The sequence below is a fragment of the Microcebus murinus genome, chromosome 16 (genome assembly GCF_040939455.1).
Source record: "Microcebus murinus isolate Inina chromosome 16, M.murinus_Inina_mat1.0, whole genome shotgun sequence".
In the NCBI taxonomy this organism is placed as follows: Eukaryota; Metazoa; Chordata; class Mammalia; order Primates; family Cheirogaleidae; genus Microcebus; species Microcebus murinus.
This window is the reverse complement of record NC_134119.1, coordinates 28,831,712-28,857,465: the sequence shown is the minus strand read 5'-3', so window position 1 is coordinate 28,857,465 and position 25,754 is coordinate 28,831,712. Positions and strand designations below refer to the sequence as shown.

The following is a 25,754-nucleotide window of genomic DNA, read 5'->3' as shown; positions in this document are numbered from 1 at the left end:
TCAGGTCCCTGTGCCATCACTTGATTTCTGAATAAAGCCTCACCCAGACTATTTACCTGAGCCCTTGATTATTTAGGCCAATTTGAGTTGGTTGTTCTGTTATTTATAACCAAAGTCTTCCAACACAGAGTGCATCCATGAGTGGCCAGTCTCACGAGGGTTGTAGTGGTCTAGGTCCCCAAGGAAGCCAACTCTGAGATGGAGTGTAGGGGTCGTTTATTAGTGAGTGCTCTTGGAATCAACAACTGGGAAAGGGAGGAGAACCACGTGAGATTGGGCAGAGGAACCGATGCAGGCCCTAGGACAGTTTCAGCTGACCCTACCGGGGGTTCTGGGGCCAGAAGAGCCCCTGTTCCAAGTTGGGCCAAGATTGTCTGGGCCTTTGATACCTGCACATCAAGCAGTCACTGGATAGGGGAAGGAGCTTGACCTTGGCTGAGGTAGTTCTCAGCAGCTGAGGCAATCCCTGAAGCGTCTGATTGCTGAAATACCTGCCAACAGCGCCTCTGAGTCTTTGCCTGAAGGGGGATCTGGGCGGTCATGTCTTAAGTCCACCACAGAAGACTACGCAGTGTGGAATTGTGTATAACTATGCACCCGAGTGTGAGTTTGTGTTCATGTCCAAATGCAGTAGGGACAGAGGCAATGGACAGGCAGATGGCTGGACTAGAAGAGAGATGGCCATCTGCAGTGAAGGCCCAGCAAGTTCCCAGATGTGTTAAACTCAAGAAGTCTCCCCTTCACCATAGGCACTGGCTCAACAGGTCTGGGCACAAACTGGAGGGAAGCTGGGCTCCCACTGCACCAGGAGGGAGTGGCCCAGAGCCACATGGCCATGGAGACTTGTGCAGGGGGGTCACTCCAGCACTTCTTTAGGAGTAGTTTTGAGCCCCAGATCCTGTCAGCACAGTTGCCCACCCCTTATCTTAAGATGAAGTCCATTCTTACCACATCTTCTACAAGGCCTTGCTGGGGACCCCCAGATACTGGCAAAAGCAAATGCAAGTCCAGCTTTATTGGTAAAAGAATTGGTAGAAGGCATGACAGATTTACCTGGGAATTTCCACCTAGCCGAGCAGTAGCACCAGCAAGAAAGAAGGGAAAGAAAGAGAAAAACAAAGAGAAGGAAGGAAAGAAAGGAGGGAATGAGGGAGGGATGGAAGGACGAATGGACTGCAGATCAGTGTCTAAATGGAAACACGGTCCTGGAAATAAAGGATTCAAGGCTCCAGGTCTGGGCAGAGGGCAGGGAGGGAAGGGGTGGCCCACAGCACCGCCATCTAGAAGGGTAGCAGCTCTTCCATAGGTATGTTGAGGATGACCTCCATGTCTGGGGTGCACCTGGAGGGAAGCAGCAAAGAGGGGTGTGAGAGGCCAACAGGGTGCCAGAGTTGGAGTGGGCAGTGCAAACTCTCAGGGGAGCCCAGCTCTTTAGAGCAGTACTGGTACTTACAGTGAGGGGCAGGTAGGCCCAATCCCAAAACACAACCTGTGACCTGGAAGGCCAATTGGGCGTGTACACACACACACACACACACACACACACACACACACACACACGTACGTACAAAACATAAAAAATGGAAAAGGAATGAGTTTGGCAGGACCAGTGTTCCCCTAAAGAGTCTGAGGACAAGAGGCAGCAGGGACCCTGCTCTGAAATGCTGAGGCCCGTCAGGACAATCACTCTCTTTGGAGTCACGATGACTGCTTTGGGAACCTGACTCTGTGTCACCTTGAGACATTTTTCCTCTCTGAGCCTCACTCCTTCAGTTGGCACTTATGTGTCAACCACCCACTACATACCATATCCCAGGGAAGCCTCTGTTTCCTCTTATGTCAAATGGGGATAATAATTCCGACCTGGGTCATTGGTGGGAAGATTAAATGAGACCAGCATGTGATAAGTGCTCAGGAAATAACAGCCATTATTCCTTCCATGAAAGTAGCAAGAGAGATGGATTCCCATCGGCAGCATAGTCCCCATCTCAGTGACCAGCACAAACAGGTAACAGACTGAGGATCATGTTCTCTCTCCCAAGCAGATCGTCCACTCTCATGGTTTCCACAATCTACCAACACACATGGAGTATTTGGGCATGAAATGTCAGGATGTCTGCAATTTACGATACTTTAGCCAAAAAAAAAAAAAAAAGAATGAATGAAGATGAAGCCAAAATGGCAAAAATATAACAATTTTTAAATCTAGATGGGCAACTGGGTATTCATTATAATATTCTCTCTGCTTTTCTGTATATTTGAAATTTTTCATAATAATAGCTAAACAGTTCATCTCTATAGTGGCAACACCCAAATTTCTACCTCCAGCCAATATCTGTCCTCTGAGGTCTACATTCATCTACTCAACCGCCCACCTGATGACTCCACGTTGACATCTCACACAAACCAAACTTACCGTCCAAGTCAACTTCTGACTGCACCTACAGACGCACCCGTTGCCCCAGTCTTCCCAACCTCTGCGTTTGGCACCACCACACCCCCTGCTACAAAAGCCAGGAACCTAGGGGTTACTTCTGACACGTCCCTGTCTTGTACTTCCCACATCCAAACATCACCAATCCTACAGATTTTACCTCCTTAAATGCTTCTCCAGTCCATCCATTCTACCCATCTCTTCTGCCACCCGCTTGGCAAGGCCACTCCCAACGCTCCCTTGGACAACGGTCCTCACACCCACCTGGACCTCCCATTCCCGCTCTGGCTCCTCTCCACTCTCAGATATCCCCATGCCCTTTTCAAAATGATGTTTTTAGAATATAAATCTGATCATGTCACCGTTCAGCTTTCAGGATCAAGTACAAAACTCTGGCCTACAGGGTCCTAGGGGCTGAGCTGTCCAGCCTCCTCCCTGCCACTCTCCCCATCACTTTGCATTCCAGCCACACTGGCCTCACTCAGCTCCCTGTCAACACCAAGTTCCTTCCCACCACAGTTGCTTCTCAGCCTCACTGCTCAGCATGTGGTCCACTGGGACCAGCAGTGTAAGCATCGCCAGGGAGCGTCTTAGAAATGCAGAATCTTCAGCCCCATTCCAGACCTACTGATTTGGAACCTGCTTCTTAACAAGACCCCTGGTGTTTCCTACGCATGTTCTAGCTGGAGAAGCTCCACTCGGCAGCATGCCAGGCCCATGCCTGCTGTTCGTCCAGGTGGAAGGTGTCAGTGAGTGCACTGCCTCCTCCTCACTCTACTCCTGGAAAGGGGTATGACCGCCTGGATGGTGAGTCCAGGGAAGAAGGAGATGCAGATAGCCCAGCCCCTTCCTCTCTCAGCAGCAAGCAGCCCACAAGGACTACACTCTGCTTCAAAGGCTGCCTCCAGCCGGGTTCAGCTCCACCATGACCAGTTGGCTCAATTTGCTTAATTCTGAATTCACGATTCAGAAGCCAACAGGCCTAGATATGAGCCACATTCTCTAACATCAGAATAACTTTTACCAGAATAAAAGTGATAATCTGGCCCCTGTGTGCCCTGCCCTGTGAGTCCTATTCACTGGGTTCAGAGCTCAGGTAAAGACAATGAGTGCCTACTTATAACCTCCCTGAGAGACCCAGCCACCATCTAGAACTGCTGTCCCTTCAGCTCCTCCATGTGTCTCCTTTGCTTAGTGACCATCTATGCATCCTTCAGATGTCACAACCACAGGAAAGCTTCCTTGACTTCCCAGACTCACTGTCCTGGGAGAGGCTCTTCTGGTGCCATGCACTTGCCCCAGCAGCTCTGGGCTCAGCCGAAACTTGACACTGACTTGTGGCTCACCATCAGTTAATGTCCGGCTCCCTCCTTGGCTCCATGGGGGCAGGGCCAAGGGGGGTTTTCATTCACATGGTGCCTAGCACTTCAAAAATTCAACAGTAATTTTAAAAAAGAGGAAGAAGAAGAAAAGGAGGAGAAAAAGGTAGAGGAAGAAAAAGGATAGGAGGAGGAGAAAGACACAAAGATAAAAAATTAAATAATTTTCAAATGCCAGGCTCTGTCACACCTGCTCCTGTGGTGCCATCACGAAGAGGCCTAGCCCAGGGGACCCTCAACCAACCTCCATAATAGAGGGCCTGGTCCAAGCAAACACGGGCAGAGAATTGTTGTGGAAGGAAATTCTTCCCTTGGGGCCCAAAAGCCTGCCAAGTGGAGGAGACATCCTTCTCTCCTCATGTGTCTCGAGGGCCATTATTCCTTGAAACCAGCCACTGCACTCCACACTGCCTTCCCCAACAACCCAGAAGCCAAGGGGTGCACCTACTCTGTTGACACATGGAGTCTGGGAACTGGAAAAGTCCTTAGAGATTACATAAGCCAGCTTGCTGTGCAAAGATGGGAAACTGAGGCCCAAAGATGGGAAAGGTCACATCAGTGGCAGAGCTGAGATGGTACCCCGGCCCCCTCCCTCCCTGTACAGGCTTCTGCCATCTGCACCAGGCTGCCTTCCCTGAGAACAGAGAGCCTGGCTAGTTTAAGAGGCAGCTGCATAAAGATCACATACTTGGGTCTCCGAAGCAGAACATCCTTAAATACAATCTCTCGCGGTTCCTGGATCTGGGCTTCAAGCTCTTTCACCTCGGCCTTGAGTATGGGCATTTCCTCCTCAAACTGGTCAATAAACTGAGGGGAGAGGCACCACAGGGGAGAAGTGAGAAGCCAAATGTCCCCCAACCAAAAAGAGAAAAGGAAAAAATGGACAAGGATCAAAGATTCTGGGGAAATGGTGTGGGCTTCGTCACTGGGACATGCTAGACTCCAGAGCGGGGTCTCCCTGTGTGAGGCGGGGCTGGCTTGAAAGGTAGTGACAATATTCAGTGATGCTGAAAAAGGTGAGGGGATCGTGGAGAATGGAGACAGTCTGCAAAGGGGTAGGATTGCTCGATCACAGGAAGTAGCGGGGGCTGGTGGAGATGGGGAAGGGCACCATAATGAAAGGCAAGATAATGAAAACTAATTGGAAAGAGCAGTGATGGTGAAGTTCATTAACATGGATAATGAGTAGCAGTCAATGACAAGAATTAAGGGTGAAGATGGTTAATGGTTAAGTAGATGGTGCTTGATGAAGCTGCCTTTGGGTCATGGCCAGTGCCATTAGTTAATGAGGTAAGGCCCAGGCCAGTGCCAATCCCCTTCCCAGAGGAAGGACAAGTGACAGTAATGGCACTGGCAAGGAGGAAGGCCCACAGTAGCGTCAGAGACCTCCTGAGTACCAGATCAGGATGAGCCTGACTCCCATGGGCCTGGGGACCACCCACCACTGCTCCCCACAGAGGGCCCCTCGCCTTCCCTGCCTACTCACGTCTCTGTACTTGTTCATGACTTCCAGCATGCTCTGGCTAGCCTGGACCCTCTGTAGAAGAGCCTCCTGGTAGGGAGACTGGGTTTTCTGTGGAGGAAGGAGAGGTCTGGGCCCCAGGGGTCTCTGCCTGGGCAGCAGTACATGGTAGAGACCAAGGGCAGGGGGTGCCAGGGGCCTGGCACAGAGGAGAGGGAAGAGGGCAGGGCTGGATGTGGGACCTGGATACCCACCCCAGCAGCTGCCTACTCACCACCACCAGAGACTTCAGAATTTTTATTTTCTTATTCTCCACCTTGTTGGACAAAGATTCCAGGACGTTTTTACGCATCTCACTAAGGTCATCCAGCTCATCCTGGGGACCAGCAGGAGGGTGTTGGTCACCAGCCCTGCCTCCCACACAGTCCGGCAGAGCAGGGCCAGGGCTCCCCTACCTGCTGGCTGTCTTTAAGCTGCTGCAGCTGGCGCACAAGGCTGGCAATCTGGACCGATTTGACGGAGTACTCGTGATCCATGTAATTGCTCAGGAAGGACACTTCCTTGCGGGTCCGCTTGACCTTGGCATTCAGCTTCTCCACCTGCTGCTCCAGGCCTGGGGAGGGATGGGGGAGGTCAGGAGGGGCAGGAGGCAGGATCTTCCTCAAGGACCCCTCCCAGGAGGCCCAGGAGGCCAGGTCTCCTTGGCCAGTGGGCTAGGGTCTGGGCTGAGGTGAGCTCACACAGGGCTGGAAGGTGGCAAAAAGTTAAGCCCCTAGAGAATCTCTGCAGAAGAGGCAACTCTGGCCAGGAAAGAGAAACGAAACTAGTACAAGATCCCTAGATTGGTCCCAGCTCTGCCACTGACCTACAGTGTGGCCCTCAGCAAAACTGTCCCTCTCTGGACTTCAGTCTCCTAGGACACACACTCCCAAGGGAGACCCAGGAGATGGGGCAACGCTGGATCCCCAGGCGTGACCCACAGCAGGATGGAGACACAGTCTCTCCTGCCTTCCTCCATGGTGGGGATTGCCAATGTCTCCAGCTGCCTGGCACACTGCCCCTTTACTCAGAAGGCATCTATTCTACTCAAGGGAAAGAAACTGCAGGCCAGGCAAGATGGAAGCCGAAACAGCTGGGTCCTAGCCCAGCCACTGATTCCCAGAGGGACCCTGGCAGGAAACAGAGCCAGGCTAGGATTGGATTCTGGCTCCTAACTGTATAACCTCCAGCAAGCTACTTCACCTCTCTCAGCCTCAGTTTACTCATCTGTAAAATGGAAGGACAGTCCCTGCCTCGGAGGTAGCCATAATGAAAGTGTGCCCACAGCAACGCAGACACATGGGGGCCTAGAAGGCGCTAAGTGAGATATTAGTATCATAGCAATTCCATCTGCCTAAAAGGGAAATGGTGGGCTGGCTGGTTTCTGAGAGGCAGGTGCAAGGTGAATGCTCTGCTGCTGACCTGCCCAAAGTGCCAGGGATTCAGGTCAAGGAGCTGCCCCAGGGATTCTTACACTTCATCTTGCATTGCTCCTTTTCTTCCCACTCCTGAAGCTCAGACTTCAACTGTTGCAGCCTTTTCTTGTTTGAGCACTCCAAGATGTCGATGATGGTCTGTGGGAGTGGTGGGGCCAGCTCACCCCCAGGCTCTCGGGGGCTGCAGCCGGCTGTGTGCACCTGGCACTTCCTCAGAGGAGGCCCCAGGCCCAACCCCACTTCCAGGCCCAGCAGCCTGGCCCGATGCCGAGCACAGTTACCTCATTTGCCAGCCCCTACCAACACCCCGCTCCTCTCCTACCACCCCTACTCAGCCAGCAGCCCTGCCACACCCCCGGTCGCACAGGCCCAAACCCAGGCTCCAGGCCCTGCTCCCCTCTCTCATCTGAGATGTCACCAAGTTGTATGGATTTTACTCCCAAATGGCTCCCAGAGACATGCGCTTCTCTCCACCCCCACTGCCGCCGCCTTGTTCAAGTTCTCTTCATCCCCACCTGAAATATTAGGATGGCCCCCCTCTGCCCTGTAAATGAGGTCCCAACTCCTTGCCTTGGTTGACCGGCCCTCCTCGACCTGGATAGGGCCAACCACCTCTTTCTCCAGTCCCTGCCTCATATAGTATTGTCCGGCCACACTCAGCAGCATGTGGCCCCTTGAGCCAGCTAAGCTCCATCTCACCACAGGCCTTGGGCACCTGCTTGCTCTCCCTGGAATACTCAGCCAGTCTCTGCCAGTTAACACCTCCTCTGCAGGGTTCAGCCCAAGCATCACCACCTCCAGGGAGCCCTCCTGATCCTCCTATACCTGGGTCAGAGGTTCCCTCTGGGTTCCCCAAGTCCCCCGCCTCCAGCACAGCACACACATCCGAGGCTTTCTACCTGCCTATGACTCCGCTAGAATGAAAGCTTGACGTGGATGAAGTGTCTCACTGATCGCCATCTCCCGTAATGACCCCTAGGACACACTCAGGATGAACAAAAAATGTAAACGTGGACCAACAGAGGAAGAGTCAGACAATGACTTCGTCTAGGTATGGAGAATGTTCTGCTAAGTTTCCTTGGGTTGCATAACTCTGTATGTCCTTGGCCTTGGCCCCTCTTGTAGACTAAATTGTGATACCTCCTCCCCATTCATATGTTGAAGACCTAACCCCTAATGTGACTAAATTTGGAGATAGGGCCTTATAGAAAAGTAGTCGAAGTTAAAAGAGGTCATAAGGGTGGGGCCCTAATCCTATAGGACCGGTGTCCTCATAAGAAGAGGAAGGGGCAACAGAGCCCTCTCTCTGTCCATGCACAGGGGAGAGTCCATGTGAGGAGGACACAGCGAGAAGATGGCCAATCTGAAAGCCAGAAAAAGGCCTCGCCAGAAACCAACCCTGCTGGCACCTCAATCTTGGGCTTCTAGCTTCCAGAACTGTGAGAAAATAAATTTCTGTTGTTTAAGCCACCAATCTGTGGGATCTTGTTATGGCAGCCCGAGCAGACTGACACAGTCCCCAGAAGTCTGAATTTTCTCTTCACTCACCAACTCTAGGTGAGCTCAATCCTTCTCCTCCCTGGGCAGACTGCTGTTGGAGGGAACTTACTTCTCCATTAAACCATTTTCTCTGAATCTTCTCCTCCCTAAACTCCCTATGAACTTTCTGCCCTCTCACCGCAGTGTCACCAGTCTCTCCTAGAGGAGGCAGAGGATGTTCCCTGGGTTCTTCACCCTCAGTGCCACCCCCAGGCTGAGGGTGCTAATAATAGCACAGTGGAAAGAGCACAGATCCTGGCATCAGACTGACTGGGTGCAAATCCCAGCTCGGACCCTGGCCACCTAGGTGACCTTGAGCAAGCCACCTAGCCTTTCTATTTCTTCCTATGTAAAATGGGGATAATAATAGTGCCCACCCCATAGGGTCACTGGAAGGTCTGTATGAATAGCGCGGAGTATTACACAGCAGTGTGTGCGAATGGAGCTGCTGGTGGCTGCTACTTTTTCTTGCACAAGTACAATATGCATCCCTTTGGGATGGGTGCTATTGTGTCCCATTTTACAGAACTCAGAAACGGCGTTAACTCAAAGTCTCCCAGCTAGTAAGTGCTGGCGCGTTGGGATGAAACCCCCACCTCTGATTCCAAAGCCCAGGTGGGCGGGGCCAAGGGTGGAAAAGATGATCTCCCAGAGGGAGGAAGCGGCACGCGCAACGGGGCCAGGAGAGGGCGCAGGAGCGGCGAAGGAAGGCGAGAGCCGCGGGCACGCCCGCCGCGCAGAGGCCAGGAGCGCGGGTCTCACCGCCAGGATGTCCTGCTGCTGCAGCATCGCCCGCACGCTAAGGGCCGTGCTGTCCTCCATGTCCTGGATGGTCTTGATCAGATCCTGGTTGAACTTGGTGAGGAAGTACTCGTGGCTGCGGAGCTCCTGGAGCGAGATCCTCCTGCTCTTGAGCATCGCCTGCGGGTGGAGCGGGCGGGAGGGAGGCGGCGCTGCCGGGCCAGGTCGAGCCTCCGCGAGCCTGGGGACCGCGGGCCGCCCGCCCCCTGGTGGCCTCCGCCAGTAAACGCGGCCGAGCTGGGCGGCGGGGCCCATTGTGTGCGCGGGGGCCCCATTGTCTGTGCTGTAAGGGCGCCTGGACATCTTTTATTTAATTAATTAATTTTTAATTGACAAATAATAATTGTACCTATTCACAGAATACATAGTGATGTTTTGATACATATAATGTACTGTGATCAGATCATGGTAATTAGCATATCCATCATCCCAAACATTGACATTTCTTTGTGCATGGACTGTTCGATATCCTCCTTCTAGCTATTTGAAACTATATAATAAATTATTGTTAACTACAGTCATCATACAGTAGTATAGAACACTAGAACTTATTCCTCCTATCTAGCTTATGTAACTTTGCATCCTTTAACAAATCTCTCCCTACCTCCCCTTCCCCCCTACCATTTCCAGACTCTTTTTTTTTTTTTTTAGCTGAATAAAAAGTATTTATTGAATTTGATTCTAATTAAAAATTCTCAGAATGACTCTAAGGGAAGTATCTAACTTTATTAAAATTGCAGGTTAATAAAAACATTTAAAAACACATGGTATCAGTAAGAACTCTGAAATCCTCAGAATATAGCTTAGGTATTGTTTCTCAGTCCTCAGGCAGCTGCAGGATTTCCAGACTCTTTGGTTACCCTTTAATCCATCCTAAAACACTCATGTTCCCATGACTTCACATCTCTGTGGTGGGGATACATCTTACAATTGGTGGCGTGTCTCCATATAATTAATAAATGTTTTATTAGTGGGTAAATAAAGGTGTGCCTTAATAGCAATGGCTTCTTAGAATCAATGAAATATAGAAATAATAACAATACACTCCCCAGGTAGGTTAGAAGGTGGCAGAGGTGACTGCCACTTCTGGAAGGGAAGCAGGGGAGGCAAAGTGGGTGATCATAGCCACCACTTCCTGTTAGGTGGCTGACCTAATGAGTACTGTCATTTCAGACAACCTGTCCCTGTGGAATCAATGAGGGTCTGAGGGGTTAATGAGACTCAGAGAACTTAATGACTTCCCCAGTGTCACACAGCCAAGAAGTGGTGGCACTGGAATTGAAAAGCCAGACTTCTGAGTCCTCATGTGTATCCTTTTTCCACTACACTAAGACAAGAAACTGAGCAGGCTTAAAACTGCAAGGCGTGGCTTAACCACATACTGATTAGGTCTTGGGTGTTAGGTGTAGACACACACCTTGGTTCAAAATATCCCATCTCTGCCACTATCATCTAAGGGAACCTGGGCAAGTTAATTAACCTCCCAGAACCCTGGTACACTCATTCTAAAGGTGAGGAAATGAACATCTGCTTTAGAGGCTGCCATAAAAAATAAATGAGGGCCAGGCATGGTGGCTCACACCTGTAATCCTAGCACTCTTGGAGGCCGAGGCGGGAGGATGGCTCCACGTCAGGAGTTCAAGACCAGCCTGAGCAAGAGTGAGAACCTGTCTCTACTAAAAATAGAAATAAATTAGCTGGACAACTAAAAATATATAGAAAAAATTAGCCAGGCATCGTGGTGCATGTCTGTAGTCCCAGCTACTAGGGAGGCTGAGGCAGGAGGATCGCTTGAGCCCAGGAATTTGAGGTTGCTGTGAGCTAGGCTGACGCCACAGCACTCTAGCTTGGGCAACAGAGTGAGACTCTGTCAAAAAATAAAATAGGTAAAATTCACGATCAAGCAGTAGTGTCCACATGGCAGCAGTAGCCCAAGGACTCCTGAGAAAACCTAAGTCAGATCACACCCCTGCTCTACTCAAAACCCTCCAGTCTTCCTGTCTTACTCAACACAAAAATGCAAGGCCTAATCAGGAACTACAGGGCCATACACACCTTACCTTACCCCATTCACCTTCCTTCATCATCACTTGCTCCAGCCATACCAACCTCAGGGCCTTTGCACGTGTGGTTGCTCTGCCTGGAGCATTCCTCCCTCAGATGTCCATGTGGATGCTTCCTCACCACCTTCAGGTCGCAGCTCAAGTGTCACCATCTAAGCAGCCTTCCCTGAGCACCTTATCTAAAAATCACTGCCACTCCCTCCTCTGTGCCTCTCTAGTCCCTAATCTTATTCTTAGGGGCTCTTCGTAGCTCTTATCATCACTGCACATATTATATATTCATCTTCTTTACTGTCCATCTCCCCCAGTGGAATGCGAGCTCCCTATACCACATCACTGGTGAAGTCCCGCACTCAGAATGAGGCCTGACACACAGTAGGTGCTCAATAAATATCTGTTGACCAACTAAATGAATGCATGACTATAAGAGATAGTATTAAGAACTGGTTAGGAGCACAAATTTCAAAGCCAAATTGTCATATTCTATATCAAATAATACATAAACCCTTCTAAAGTCAGGATAAAAATAACATCCAAAATATGAGTTCTTCCTTTATGAATGCTAGGCTACCTCTAAACCATTCTGCAAAACTGAAGGTTAAAGGGAAAAAAAAAAGATTTCAAAGCAAATTACATATTCCCTTTCTCTTTATATAGTAGTCATTGTTCATTGAGCTATTAAAAACTTTCTTAAAGAATTCTTCTATAGTATTTTATAGTATTTTGTATTTTATTTTCTCCTATGTATACTAAAGACCCCTCTTCTTTTTTTCATTTTTATTTTTGTAGAGACAGGGTCTCACTCTGTTCCCTGGGCTGGAGTAAAGTGGTGCAATGGTAGCTCACTGCAGCTGCAAACTCCCAAGCTCAAGCGATCCTCCTGGCTTGGCTTCCCCAGTAGCTGGGACCACAGGAGCATGCCACTAAGCTCAGCTAATTTCTTTTATTCTTAGTAGAGATGGGGTCTTGCTATGTTGCCCAGGCTGATCTCAAACTCCTGGCCTCAAGCAATCCTTCTGCCTCAGCCTCCCAAAGTGCTAGGACTACAGGCATGAGCCACCATGCCCAGCCAAGACTCCTCTTTTAATTACTTCAAAAACTTTTGAAACATTGTTCAGGTAATTACATAAGCTATAAAACGATGCATGGTGAGAAAATTAATTTACAATTGTATCACTTGATGTGAAAAATTTAATAGGAAGATTCTAAACTTTGCTTTAAGGTATCCTGCATTCCATGAAAGGTTAATTTACTGGAAATTTTAAGATAACCCACTAGATTATGTTCCTAATGCAGAGAAATAAAGGGTGATTGTGACTGTGCTCTTGAGTATTGAACATAACAGCAAATGCTTTGTTTAACTGGCTTTGACCCCTGCTACTGCCAATTTCTGGCTTTGTGAGTTGGTATAAGTCACTTATCTCCCTGTACCTCAGTTTCTCCATCTGTAAAATAGGAATGATTATAAGCATGTCCATGGGGTTCCTATGAGGAGGAAATGAGTAAAGCCTGGCACCCACAATGTGCTCAGTGCATGTTTCCTGTAGCCACCCCCATGCCCCTACCCTGGGCCCAGCGCCTGTGGGCAAATGTGCCTCATACCTTCATTATCCGGATTTTGGCCTGTGTCTTCTTAGGGTCCAGCTTCTCCTTTCTGCGCAGCTGTTCTCGTGGACTCTTCGGCTGGCTTGCCACCAGCATGGTGGGCTTGGAGTGCAATTCTGGGAACAGATAGGAAAGGGGAGGGAGAGAGTGAGGGCATAGGCAGGCCTGGGGCCAGGTCCCAGGGAGTGCACCACCAATGAGAGGGGGCCCCAAACCCACTCACAGCCTTATCATGTGACACTGGACAGAGGAGGAAACTCACACCCATCAATAAGCTCCCGCGACCCACTCTGAGCCTTGATACAAGGGAGGGACAAGCCCAGGTGAAAGCAGTTATTATGAGTATGGACAGAGGGGAGGACAGGGGTAGCAATGGGAGACAGCCATTCACCCTGACTCTCAACTGTCAGTCAGAAAGAGAGTCGGGAGTTCCCACTGTTGTGTCCTGTCAGTAGTTGACACAGCACAGGACAGCAAGACCAGAGTCTGGCAGGCCTGAGTTCAAATCCCTGCTTTCCCATGAACCTGGCTGATGGGAAGGTTAGATGGGGTAGGAATTAATGAGCCAGACAGCCAGGTTTGAATCTGGGCTCTGCTTTCTACTAGTTGTGTGGCCTTAGGCACATGACTTCTCTGTTCCTCTATCTGTAAAATGGGAATAATCACCATGCCTGCCTCATAGGATTGTTGTGAAGATTAAGTAAGAAGTTACCCAGCCTGAGCAAGAGCGAGACCCCATCTCTAATAAAAACAGAAAAATTATCCAGGCATTGTGGGCATGTGCCTGTAGTCCCAGCTACTTGGGAGGCTGAGGCAGCAGGACCGCTTGAGCCCAGGAGTTTGAGGTTGCTGTGAGCTAGGCTGATGCCACAGCACTCGCTCTAGCCTGAGCAACAAAGCGAGACTCTGTCTCAAAAAAAAAAAAAAAGAGAGAGATGGAATGATTAATAGATTAATCTTGTGATTCTAATTTTAAAGGTATAAGTGAGATTTTGATTTAGATTTGTTTAAAGTTGAAAGGTTTAAGACTCTCTTATAAAATGTGTATGAATTACTGGAACTTCTCATTGAACATAAGATTACTCATATTTAGAAGTTTATTTATTAGATATATAAGAGTTATTTAAATGCTTGATGGTTTTTGTTAATCAGACAAGTGAACAAGTTGAATATGAAAATGAATATATTACATTTTAAAATGTGGCTTAGAAGGTTTAGGAGAATTTAATTAACCAAGTTCTAAAACCCCTTACAAGTGTTTATAAAAATTGGAAGATTTATAAGTTGAATTTAAATGTTTGAGGAAGATTTGTAGCTTCCATAACGAGTATTTATTTTCAATAGTGGTAGTAACCCTGATTGGTCTTTTTTTAATTAAACTTTTAATTTTGAGATAGTTCAAATTCACATGCAGTTTTAAGAAATAATCAAGAGAAATCCTATGTACCCTTTACCCAATTTCTCCCAATGGCGACATCTTGCAAAAAGTCCAATATAATATCACAACCAGGATACTGACATTAAGATGGGCAAGATACAGGACATTTCCATAACCCCAAGGATCACACCTGTTGCCTTTTATAACCACAGCACTTCCCTCCACTTACCATCCTCCCCAACTGTCCCTAACCCCTGCATTCACTAATCTGTTTTCCATTTCTATAATTTTGTCCTTCTCAGAATGTTATACAAATGTCAACACTTATGTGCACATATAGTAATAATATTCATCAGGTGTCGGGCAGCTGGGAGGGGGAGGAGGGGATGAGTATATTCACACCTAAGGGATGGGGCACTGTCTGGGAGATGGACATGCTTGAAGCTCTGACTTGGGTGGGGCAAACACAATGTATGTAACCTAAACATCTATACCCTCATAATATGCTGAAATAAATAAAATAAAATAAAATAAAAAGAATGTTATACAAATGTAACTTTTGGGATTGGCTTTCTTCACTGGGCATAATTCTCTGGAGATTCACCCAAACTGTAGAATGTATCAATAGTTCTTTCCTGTTTATTGCTGAAGAGTATTCCATGGTTTGGCTGTAGCAGTTTGTTTAACCATTCACTCCTCTAGGGTAGTGTCAGCAGGGTCCAGCAGTGAGCTGAGCCACAATTCTCACCCAGCACCCATGAGATTTAATGAGGTGGTGTGAGGTAGACTTTCCCCCCACTTGCCTACCCCTGTTGGTGGAACCTGGTGGGAACCTGAGCCTCTACCCCTACCCAGCATCAAGGAGGCAAAACAAGGTGGCAGGATGTGGGGCTACTTGGCATTCTGCTCTCCCACTCCCTTTTTGGGTGTCAGTGTTGCCCACAGGGAAGCTGATCTTATATTCCCCACTTAGTGGCAAAGAGGTGGTGAGAGTGATTTATGTACATAGCTATATACGCAGGTAGGTTATATTGTCTATGAAATTCATTTCAGGATACTGAAGGAATATTACAAAACATTTGTTATTAAAAGGGGTGTTGGGTCTGATGAGGCTGAACAATCATTTACATATATCCTCTCATTTAATTCTCACAACAATTCTGTGGGGTATGTATTAGTGTCCCCATTTTCACAATGAGAAAACTAAGGCATGGAAAGATGAATGACTTTCCCAAGTGAGTAAATGGCACAGCCCAGATTTGAACCCACATCTGCCTGAGCCAAGGCTTCAGAACTCCTCTGGAATGCATGATAATGATGTGCCAGAAATGGCCCTATGAATTCACCAAACACTGTTTTCTTCTCCTAGAAACACAGAAGTACTATATTTCCCACCTTCCCTTGTGGTTAGGGATGGTCAGGTGACTGAGTAATGACACCTGGAACATAAGTGAGAGTGATACATCACTTCAAGTCTGGGCCCCCCAAAAAACTGTCCACAAAATTGCCCATGTTCTTGCTCTCTCTCTCTTCCCTCTCCACCAGCTGGATGCAGAAGTATCCAGCAGAGGACCTCATGGCCTTACAAAATATCAGAGCCACACGGGAAAAGAAGCCTGGGTCCCTGAATGACCATATGGAACAGATTTCTAGACCTTCCCCCAGGTCTATGAATGCACTCTGAAATTAACTTTGATATTAATATTTGAAATTTGGGGTTTTTTTGTTACATCCGCTAGCCTGCCCTAATATGAATGGTGTCACCCAGGGCAAAGAGCATCAACTCTATCCTGTCTCCAACCCCCACACCAGCCCCCAGTGCCTCCACCCACCTGGTTGGACCTTAGTCAAAGTCTTCATTTTGCTTTTATTGTGGCTGCCGACTTGTTGGACTGGAGGAAAAGTAGATGGTTTGGTTTTCTGCTTGGACCACTGCCATGGAACATAATCCTACCAGACATAACACAATCAGTCAGTCACACAGCACAGTGGGTTCAAATCCCAGCTCCACCCTTTACAGATATATGTAACCTCGGGCAAATGATATTACCTCTCTGAGCCTCAGTTTTCCCATCTGTAATGTGGGCCTAATAATAAAACCTACCTTCGTAGGTTGGGGCAGGAATTCCAAAAGATGATATTTGTAAAGCATGTGGTAAGTGCTCCATAAATGTTAGCTATCATTTTTTTTTAATCAGCCAGCCAGAATTTACTAAAGCACATCCAAGCTGTGAGGTGCTAAGAACTGTGAGAAACAGAAGGCATGGAAAAGACCCAATACCCACCCTCAGGAAACCAGAGTAGCAATCAGAGATGAATAAGAGAGCAACATACTACACTCCTACATTCTGGTAAGGTAGTGAGAGGAGAAAAATGAGGTTCAGGGGCTTGCTCCGAGTCCCACAGCAAATGTGTAACACCACTGGGGCTGGAATGCGGGTCTCCAGACTACATCACCTGGAGCAGTGATGATCGTGAGAGCAGAGGGCAGGCAGACTGACTGCAGGGTCACCAGCGCCCCATCCCCAGCCCTAACCCTCCCAGACTCACCAGAACCTGTAACTTGGGGTCTGTGTAGTAAAACCCAGAGTGGCTGAGTCTAGAAAGAGTTGAGGCGAGAAAGAATTTCCATTATTCGCAGCCTATGGGGCTGCAAGCAGCAAACTCCAAACAGGCGTGGAGCATCGAACTGGAAACCGCAGCGCACCAAGCACACTAGCACAGCGGCAGCCCGGAGGGCGCGGGCGACTGGGGCGGGGCCGGGGTGATGTGGGCGGGGAGAGGGCGGGGAGAGGGTGGGGGCCACAAGGCGGCGGGTCGACCTCGCGGCGAGAGCTGGGCGACGGCGGGGACACGCATGCGCACTCCACCATTCCGCCAACGCTCCTTTTTACCTACCTCTGTGAGACTTGCGCCATTGGGGAGAATGGAAGGAAAGTCGTGAGTCTGTGGGTCCCTGATTTTCCAGAATGCCCAGTCGGCTCCTCCGATATCCTTGTCTCAGCGTAGATCGCGCGGTAGCCCAGGCCACTCAAACTTCCCAAGGAGACTTGATGTTTGCTCTGCGGTCTCGGTCTCCAGGGAAACGCGACGCCGGCTACCGAGCGCCTAGAGGGACTAATCTCGCAAGGCGAAACGTAGCTCGCCCCACTTCTCAAGTGGGTTTCAAATACCCTTCAGCTTGCCCCGCCCATAATTCTAGATAATTATATGAGATTTCTCCACCTCATCAAACCTCCATCACTTCCTTCTCCATCCTCACTCGTCGCTAATGTCTTTGCATCCTCTTTCACTAAGAAAATGGTGGGGATCAGTAAGCTCACCAGTTTACACCATTTCCTTTACTCACCTCCTTTATCTCTGTATAAACTGCCTACTAAGACCAATTCCTACACTGCTGCATCGAATCCCATCCCCTTTCATCTTCTCAAAGATATTGGCCCAGCAATTCTCCCCATTTTCTCCTATATCATCATTTTTCCCTCTCCTTTATATCATTGGTATACCAACATATTTTAATTTCTTCTGTTATATTAAAAAAAAAAGAATGACCACTTCTCCTCCACCCATTTCGGCTTCACTCTGTAGCAAAATTCCTAGAGAGGTTTACCTACTCTCTGTTTCCCTTTCCCTGCCTGCCCCCTTCAATCAAGCTTTCCATCTCCACCCTTCCACTGAAACTGCCCTTGTCAGCGTCACTGGTGACTTCCACTTTGCTATAAACCCCATGGTCACGGTTGGGCGTGGTGGCTCACATCTGTAATCCTAGCACTCTGGGAGGCCGAGGCGGGAGGATTGCTTGAGCTCAGGAGTTCGAGACCAGCCTGAGCAAGAGTGAGACCTCCTATCTACTAAAAATAGAAAGATATTAATTGGCCAACTAAAAATACATAGGAAAAAAAATTAGCCAGGCATGGTGGCACTTGCCTGTAGTCCCAGCTACTCAGGAGGCTGAGGCAAGAGGATCACTTGAGCCCAGGAGTTTGAGGTTGCTGTGAGCTAGGCTTAAAAAATTAAAATTAAAAATAAATAAATAAATGAACCCCATGGTCACTTCTCAGTCCTCCCTTTATTTGTCCTATCTGCATTTGACACAGTGGATCACTGCCTCCCTTAAAACACTTTCTTAACTTTGTGTCCAGGAAACCGCTCTTTTGAATTACTTCCTACCTCCTTCTCTGGTCCCTCTTCTTCTCCCTTTATTATTGGAGTGTCCCAGGGTTCAGTCCCAGCCCTCTTTTTCTGTACCTGTTCTCACTTCATTCATACTCCCCTCCAGTCTCATGGCTTTGGCTGCCATCTGTACCCAGATGCCTCCCCAGACTCACATCTCCAACCCAGACCTTGCCCCTGAATCCCAGCCACATACATGAGACTGCCTATTCAACATCTCTACTTAGGCACCTAATAAACAACTCTAATGTGCAATTTTTCCCCAACTGAAAATGTCAGCTCTCTTCTTGGAGTCATCTTTGACTCATCTCTCATTGCACATCCAAATTCATCACCAGATCCTACCTACAGTACTTTCAAAGTGTACATGGAATTGGACCACTTACCGCTACCATTCTCTCTCTCTCTCATACACACACACACACACACACACACACACACACACACACACACACGCCCCTCTTTGCACCTAGACTACAGCTCCTACTCTTGTCCTACTCCAATTCTCTCTCTACACACCAGATTTGCTAGATAGAGCATAGATTTAAAAGTGCATTGCAGTTTAAAATATAATTGTAATCCTAGCTCTTTGGGAGGCTGAGGCTGGAGGATGGCTTAAGGCCAGGAGTTCAAGACCAGCCTGAGCAAGAGTGAGACCCTGTCTCTACAAAAAATAGAAAATTAACTGAGTATGGTGGTGCACACCTATAGTCCCAGCTACTCAGGAGTCTGAGGTAGGAGGATCGCTTGAGCCCAGAGTTTGAGGTTGCAGTGAGCTATGATCTTGCCACTGCGCTCTAGCCTGGGCAACAAAGCAAGAGTCTGTTTCAAAATAATATAATCGGGATGGAACAAATAATTTGAAATCACCTAAACTTCAATAGAGGAACATTACTATAGAATACTAGGCCAGAGCTCCCAACCTTTTCTACCTCTTAAAAATCAGGAGTGGCCGGGCTGGTGGCTCATGCCTGTAATCCTAGCACTCTGGGAGGTCAAGGCGGGCGAATCATTTGAGCTCAAGAGCTCAAGACCAGCATGAGCAAGAACAAGACCTCGTCTCTACTAAAAAAAAATAGAAAGAAATTAGCTGGACAACTAGCTAGAAAAAAAATTAGCCAGGCATGGTGGCTCATGCCTGTAGTCCCAGCTACTAGGAAGGCTGAGGCAGGAGGATTGCTTGAGCCCAGGAGTTTGAAGTTGCTGTGAGCTAGGCTGACATCATGGCACTCTAGCCAGGGCAACAAGAGTGAGAGTCTGTCTCCAAAAAAAAAAAAAAATCATAGGAGAATATTTGTTATTGCACTGTACTGTGTGGTCAACAGAAGAGGCTGCTACGCTAAAAGTGCAATCAGCCTGAGTACTCTAGCTATCTAGACCCCTCATGGCTGCCCTTAGAGCTGAGGGAATCACTGTCAGTTACCCCCATTTGCAGAGCACACTGTACCACAGGACAGAGCTGGGAAGCTCTGTACCAGGAAACCATCAAAAAGTAGAAGGTAGCAATACATGGCAGACTCAGTGGTTGCCTACCCAACAGCCATTCCTCCTCTTCATCCTGGCTAACAGACCTTGATCTTGTCCATCTATGCATTTGTCTTAGAGGAGGGGCGCCCCAGCCCCAGCCCTAGCTCCAACCCCAGTCCCATCTCCAGTAGTCATGACTGGTCTGACATGACTGGTCTGAGGTAGGCATGGTAGTCCCATTTCCCTTAGAGGTCATAGAAAAATGATGAAAATGTGGCCAAGGAGACAGGGTGGGAAGTCTGCTCAGAGACTTTTAGGAAAGGTTTTTATCACACTTTTAAAAAAGACATTGTGGAAAAACATTACTTCATCTGCTAGTAGACATTGTCACATCTATGTAGGATTCCTGGAATTGTGGGACTGTGAGGGGATTTGGTCAAAGAGGACATACTGGGAATAGTTGGGGGCGAAGAAGAAGAAACCTGTTCCTTGATAGCATTGTTGAGCCACTAAATTAACCAATTAAATTACGGTAGTCTAGATGCAAGAGGAAAGAGGGCTATGTGTGTGTGAGACAGATAGAATGGTGGTGGTAAGTAGTCCAATTCCAGAAATCACTTGAGATTAAATAACAAATCACATTACTAAGTGAGCCACTTTGAGTTGAGTTTTCTGGAACTGGCAGGCCAGGAACATCTACTGAAGTCTACATGTTGAGCAACAACAGATAGAAGGAACTTGACTCCCTGAGAACCGTGCAGCTCAGAGTTACCTGCCCTGACTGCCTGCCAAATTCTGAGCTGCTTCATCAGAGAGAAATAAACCCCAGCTTGCGTGAGACCTTGTATTTGAGGGTCCCATTGTCACAGCAACTTAGCCTATACCTTGACTAATGCGAAGAGGGGCTTGGCCACCGTCACAAACGTTTCCTTCGCAGACATGCTGACCCAGCATGGGCACCCACTGAGGGCCACCTGCCCCCCATATCTCAGGTGCTCAGTCATTTCAAATTTATAAATGCCTCCTGTTTCAAATTTTAAAAATAAATACACTTAGGCAGGGCACAGTGGCTCACACCTGTAATCCTAGCACTCTGGGAGGCCGAAGCGGGAAATCACCGGAGGTCAGGAGTTTGAGACCAGCCTCAGCAAGAGTGGGACCCGTCTCTACTAAAAATAGAAAAAATTAGGCAGGCATGCGCGTGTAGTCTCAGCTACTCGGGAGGCTGAGGCAGGAGGATTGCTTGAGCCCAGGAGTTTGAGGTTGCTGTGAGCTAGGCTGATGCCACGGCACTCTACTCAGGGCAACAGAATGAGACTCTAAGATTAAATAAAATATAAATACACTTAAACATTTCTAAAAATGCCATCATTTAATCAAGGCCAAAACACACTGGAGGGGCCATTGACAACCATTTGTTGTAACCAAACTGTGGGAACTGGGATTGAATAAGAGTCCAGCTGCACTTGTACCTGTTTGAGTGGCATTTCTGTGTTCATGAGCACTTGATGGAACGTCCTGCCCCCAGCATATGTAGGCAAGATGAGCTGGCCTTTCCTTCCTGCACATGTGAGGGGATGAGTGTGACAGAGGACCATCCAGGCCTGCTTGGCTCCAGGCTCAGCTACAGCAGCCTGGCCTCCAATTGCTTTAACATCTTGCTGACTAAGCTGAGCAGGCTGTCATGGGCTTCCATCCATGTGCTGGCTTTGTAGCAAAGGCACACACTATCACAGACCCATGATCCCTACTGTTGTCGCTGGGTAATATGTCATGGTTCCTGCAGAGACTTCTGCTGCACTTGACACAACAGGATTCTGGACTTTCCTTCTTACAATCCACACAGCACTCAAGAGCCACCTATCCCAAGAGTCCCCTCTGAATTCACTCCCAGGTTGCCTTCTTGTTGCACATGGCTGCTGCTCTTCAGTTGCCCCTGTGCCCCGCTCAAATCCTCTTCAGTCCCGATTATGAGCACACTTCCTTGGGTAACTTGGAGGTCACCAAACCAGCCTTGACTTTGCTGCTAAACATGACTTCATGGAGGCTGTGGCAGACAACCTTGTCCTAAATCAAGTTTTTCATCATCTGAATGAACCACAGACCCCGAAACCAGTGCTGTGTGTCATTGGTCTGCATCCAGGTAGTTAGCATCTAGTCTATGGGCTGGGTTGAATAGTGTTCCCAAACAATTCATGTCCTCCTAGAACCTTAATTAGAAATAGAGTTGTTGCAGATGCAATTAGTTAAGATAAGGTCATGCTAGAGTAGGAGTGCACCCCTAATCCAATATGACAGGTGTCCACATAAGAAGAGGAGAAGAGACACAGAGGCAGACACAGTGAGACTGCTATGTGACATCACGGGCTGAGATTGCAGTGATACTTCTACAAACCAAGGTTTTTGTTTTGTTTTGTTAGATATGGAGTCTCGCTCTGTCACCCTGGCTAGAGTGCAGTAGCATGATGATGGCTCACTGCAGCCTCAAACTTTTGGTCTCAAGGGATCCTCTTGCCTCAGCCTTCCCAGTCCCTGGGACTACAGGCATGAGTCACTGCACCCAGTTTACAAGCCAATGATTGCTGGCAACACCAGAAGCTGAGAGAAAGGCATGAAACAGAGTATCCCCTAGAGACTTCAGAGAGAGCAAGGCCCTGCTGACACCTAGATTTCAGACTTAGAACCACTTGAACTGTGAGAGAATACATTGCTATAGTTTTAAACAACTCAGTTTGTGGCACTTAGTTAGAGCAGCCCTAGAAAACTAATACAGTTGCATAATATCATTGGCCTCCACCATGGAGCCCCATCACTGTCCATGAACCATCTTCAGCTGTGTGAGATCCTTGACAATCTGGATGAAAAAATATCATCAATGCTGTCTGTAAGACACTGGGGTCCCCAAACATAGTAAAGATGCCCAACAGGATGTCTCCTGGACATACTTGGAGGTCAGAGGACATAGGAAGACAAACTTGGTCAAAAGCCAGAATAAATTGTGCATAGCCTGGCAGGATTTGCTTGCATGGTAACGATTTAGACTTGGCATCCGCAGTTGAGCAACTTGGAAACCATCTGTGCAGACACTAAGCCATAGTTGACAAAGGGCTTCTTTACTGGCAGGGTCTACAGAGAGCCTGATAGAACCTACTGATATCACAGGAGATGCTCTTGTGACTGGGTTCCAACTCCCTCCCCATGCATGTGCCATGTCCAGTGCCAAGGCTGGTCTCAGAAAAAATGTCAAAGAGTTTATCCACATGGACATAATACTAGACTTCTGATGGTGTCCCCTTCATGGATTCTACCAGCTTCTCATTCCCAGACAGTTAGGACAATGCTGATCCAGTTCAGACACTGATAGTCAAGTGCCTCTTTCTTCCTTTGGCCTTGGCCTCCTTATCCTGGGTCAGCTGGCTGTACTTCTCTTTGGTAAAAAGATTGCAATTTGTGACCTTGCTTTCTAACAGCTGTAGCAAATATCCAAGGCACAACTCACATATATGCCCCCCGCCCTGCATCCCAGCTTTGGCAAAGGTCACTATCTCCTCCCTCTGGGACAAGATTACAATTTCAGAGAATAAGCTTTAGAAGCAGGTTTACAGCCCAGAGAGTATAGACGCCCATGTTAATGGCATACTGCTGGAAATAAATGAGAAGCAGCAAAGCTCATGAAAGAATAATTTCATTGCAAAGAGATAGAACATGGTGGGCCAAACATGAGTTAGGATTCCAATCCTAGTTTATCCTTAAACAAGTTGCTTCACCTCTCTGAACCTCAATTTATTGGTCAGTAAAATAGGGAAAATAATAATGCTTACTTCGTTGGTTTGCTTTAAAGATTAATATGCTATTGTAGCTAGACTACCAATGCCCTCCAATACCCATTCTACCCTTCCATAGTATTAATATTTTCTGTAGAGACAGGGTCTTGCTATTGCTCAGACTGGTCTCAAACTCCTGACCTTGAGTGATCCTCCAGCCTCAGCCTCCCAGAGTCGTAGGATTACAGTCATGAGCCACTGCACCCAGCCCTGATCCTTACAGATATTTGATTGTGTGATAGTTCCATGGGGTGAGGGCATAGGGTAAGAGGAATGAAAGATATCATTTAAAATACATAGATTCTGTTTGGTTTTGTAAATATCCTCCTCATGGGAAAATTTTAAGAGGCAAGCGGAAAGAATACGAGAGTGGAATACATGAATCTAAGACTGATGTTTCTGGTAATGGTGAGTTCCAAGTATGATCACAGGAACCTGTGGCTGAGAAGGGGTGGAGGAAAGGTTTCTGAGAATATAAAGCCTGGGAATTGGAAGGTGCAAATGGCAGAAGAGTCAGTAACAGTGGCTTTCCTGAGACCAATACCTGGAGTTGAGGTGAAGGGAAAGATCGTAAGCCGAGAATCCACAAGGACTCCAAATGCTTTTACTCCAAGTAAAACTGGAAGATGTGGGAAACAGGAAAGAATGTAACACTGGCAAAAAGAATAATAATCTTTCCTGGGAAGCTGCTCTGGACCAAACTCTTTGACACAGCTTATCTCCTTGAATATGTGAGAGTAAATATTAATATTCAGTCCTAATAGATTAATATATGTTTGTAGTAGATATTAATATATTACTAGTCCTCTGAGAGCAGATATTAACATCCTTTTGTTATGTATGAGCATATTGAGACTATGACAACTGTGGCCATTGACCCAGTGTGACAAGGCTGAGATTTGAAGCAGCTAGATTCCAACTTTGGTCTCCACAACCTACCTTTTCTTTCACTACAGATGGAAAGGTCACTGGATGACCCCGAAATGCACACAAATATGCCAAAGAAAACAAAGCTGACAGGAGGTGGTGTTAAACCCATCCCCTCAACTATCCAAATGTATCAGTGCCTCCAAACGCTAGTTGAGACAGATGAGAGAGGAACAGAGATGCTGACAAGTGCTGACTGTAGCCAGGGAATCTGCTGTTAACAAGGTTTCCTGGAGAGGCTGATGCATACAGTTCTTGATCCACAATGTCAGAAGTAAAGTGGTTAAAGAAATACAAACTACATACACGTCCCTATAAACTCCGCAAGTGATTTAACTCCTGTCTCCAAACCCTTGCCTCCTTATCTGTAAAGTGGGTATAATTACACCACCAATTATTGCAAGATTCCCACATGGTAAATGTCAGGACCGCCTTGCTGAAATAACAGGAAAATAATGTTTTCTAATAACAGATAAAGATTAATCTTATGAGCTGTTTTCCCTGCTGGCAGGCAACCTGCTGGGACTCTGTTTTCACAAGCATCTGAACGTAGTGAGTTATCTCACTTGATTGTTCACAGTTACAGGTTGATCTTTAGCTGTTAATAGAAAATTATTATTTTTCCGTTATTTCAACAAGGCTGTCCTTACAGTAAAGTCTGCAGTATGCTTAGCAAAGTGCCAGGCACTTAAGAAGCGCATAATATATTATAATCTTCATCATGAGTACGATGGATGGAGGAGTTTTTAAAAATAAAAATAATGCACTATGACTTATTTGGAAATGTACCCAAAAATACGGGCTGGCGAATGGATAAAAGTGTAGTGCAATAAAGTTGTAATGATAAAAGTTAATGGTAAAATGTTCACTGTAAATTCTTTCAACCTTTGTCTGAAAACATTCATAATCCAAAGTTGGGGGGAAATAACGCATGCTGGTATGCTTTGGGGGAAGGGAGAGCTAAGTTTTATTTTGTTTTTTTAATAGAAAAGGTACAAAACAAACAACTAAAATGGGCGAGCTCTCCCTCAACCCTGCCCAGCCTTTGGGCCGCGGGCCGTTAGTAATGCTGCTTGAATGAAATCATCGAGGACCGCTTGCGCAATGCCAAATCCTCGAGAGCGAGGCCGGAGGCTGCCAAGCCCGCGCAGGGAAGGGGACGCCTCCGCGCGCCCCATCCCGCCGCGGGCCGAGGAGGTGGGGCCGCAGCGCGCGCCGGCGGAAGAG

General features: G+C 47.6%; 1 protein-coding gene across 1 annotated transcript; it reads right to left on the bottom strand.

Annotated features, from left to right (window-relative positions):
- Positions 1-1,000: 1,000 nt before the first annotated feature.
- Positions 1,001-17,247, bottom strand: C16H20orf96 (chromosome 16 C20orf96 homolog). Its single transcript, XM_012755277.3, has 11 exons — positions 17,035-17,247; positions 16,687-16,735; positions 15,969-16,086; positions 12,756-12,874; positions 9,052-9,210; positions 6,789-6,888; positions 5,731-5,888; positions 5,550-5,651; positions 5,300-5,386; positions 4,502-4,620; positions 1,001-1,341 (listed from the first exon to the last, which is right to left on the bottom strand). The coding sequence occupies exons 1-11, from the start codon at positions 17,052-17,054 to the stop codon at positions 1,281-1,283; spliced, it is 1,092 nt and encodes a 363-aa protein (XP_012610731.2). The 5' UTR covers positions 17,055-17,247; the 3' UTR covers positions 1,001-1,280.
- Positions 17,248-25,754: the final 8,507 nt, after the last annotated feature.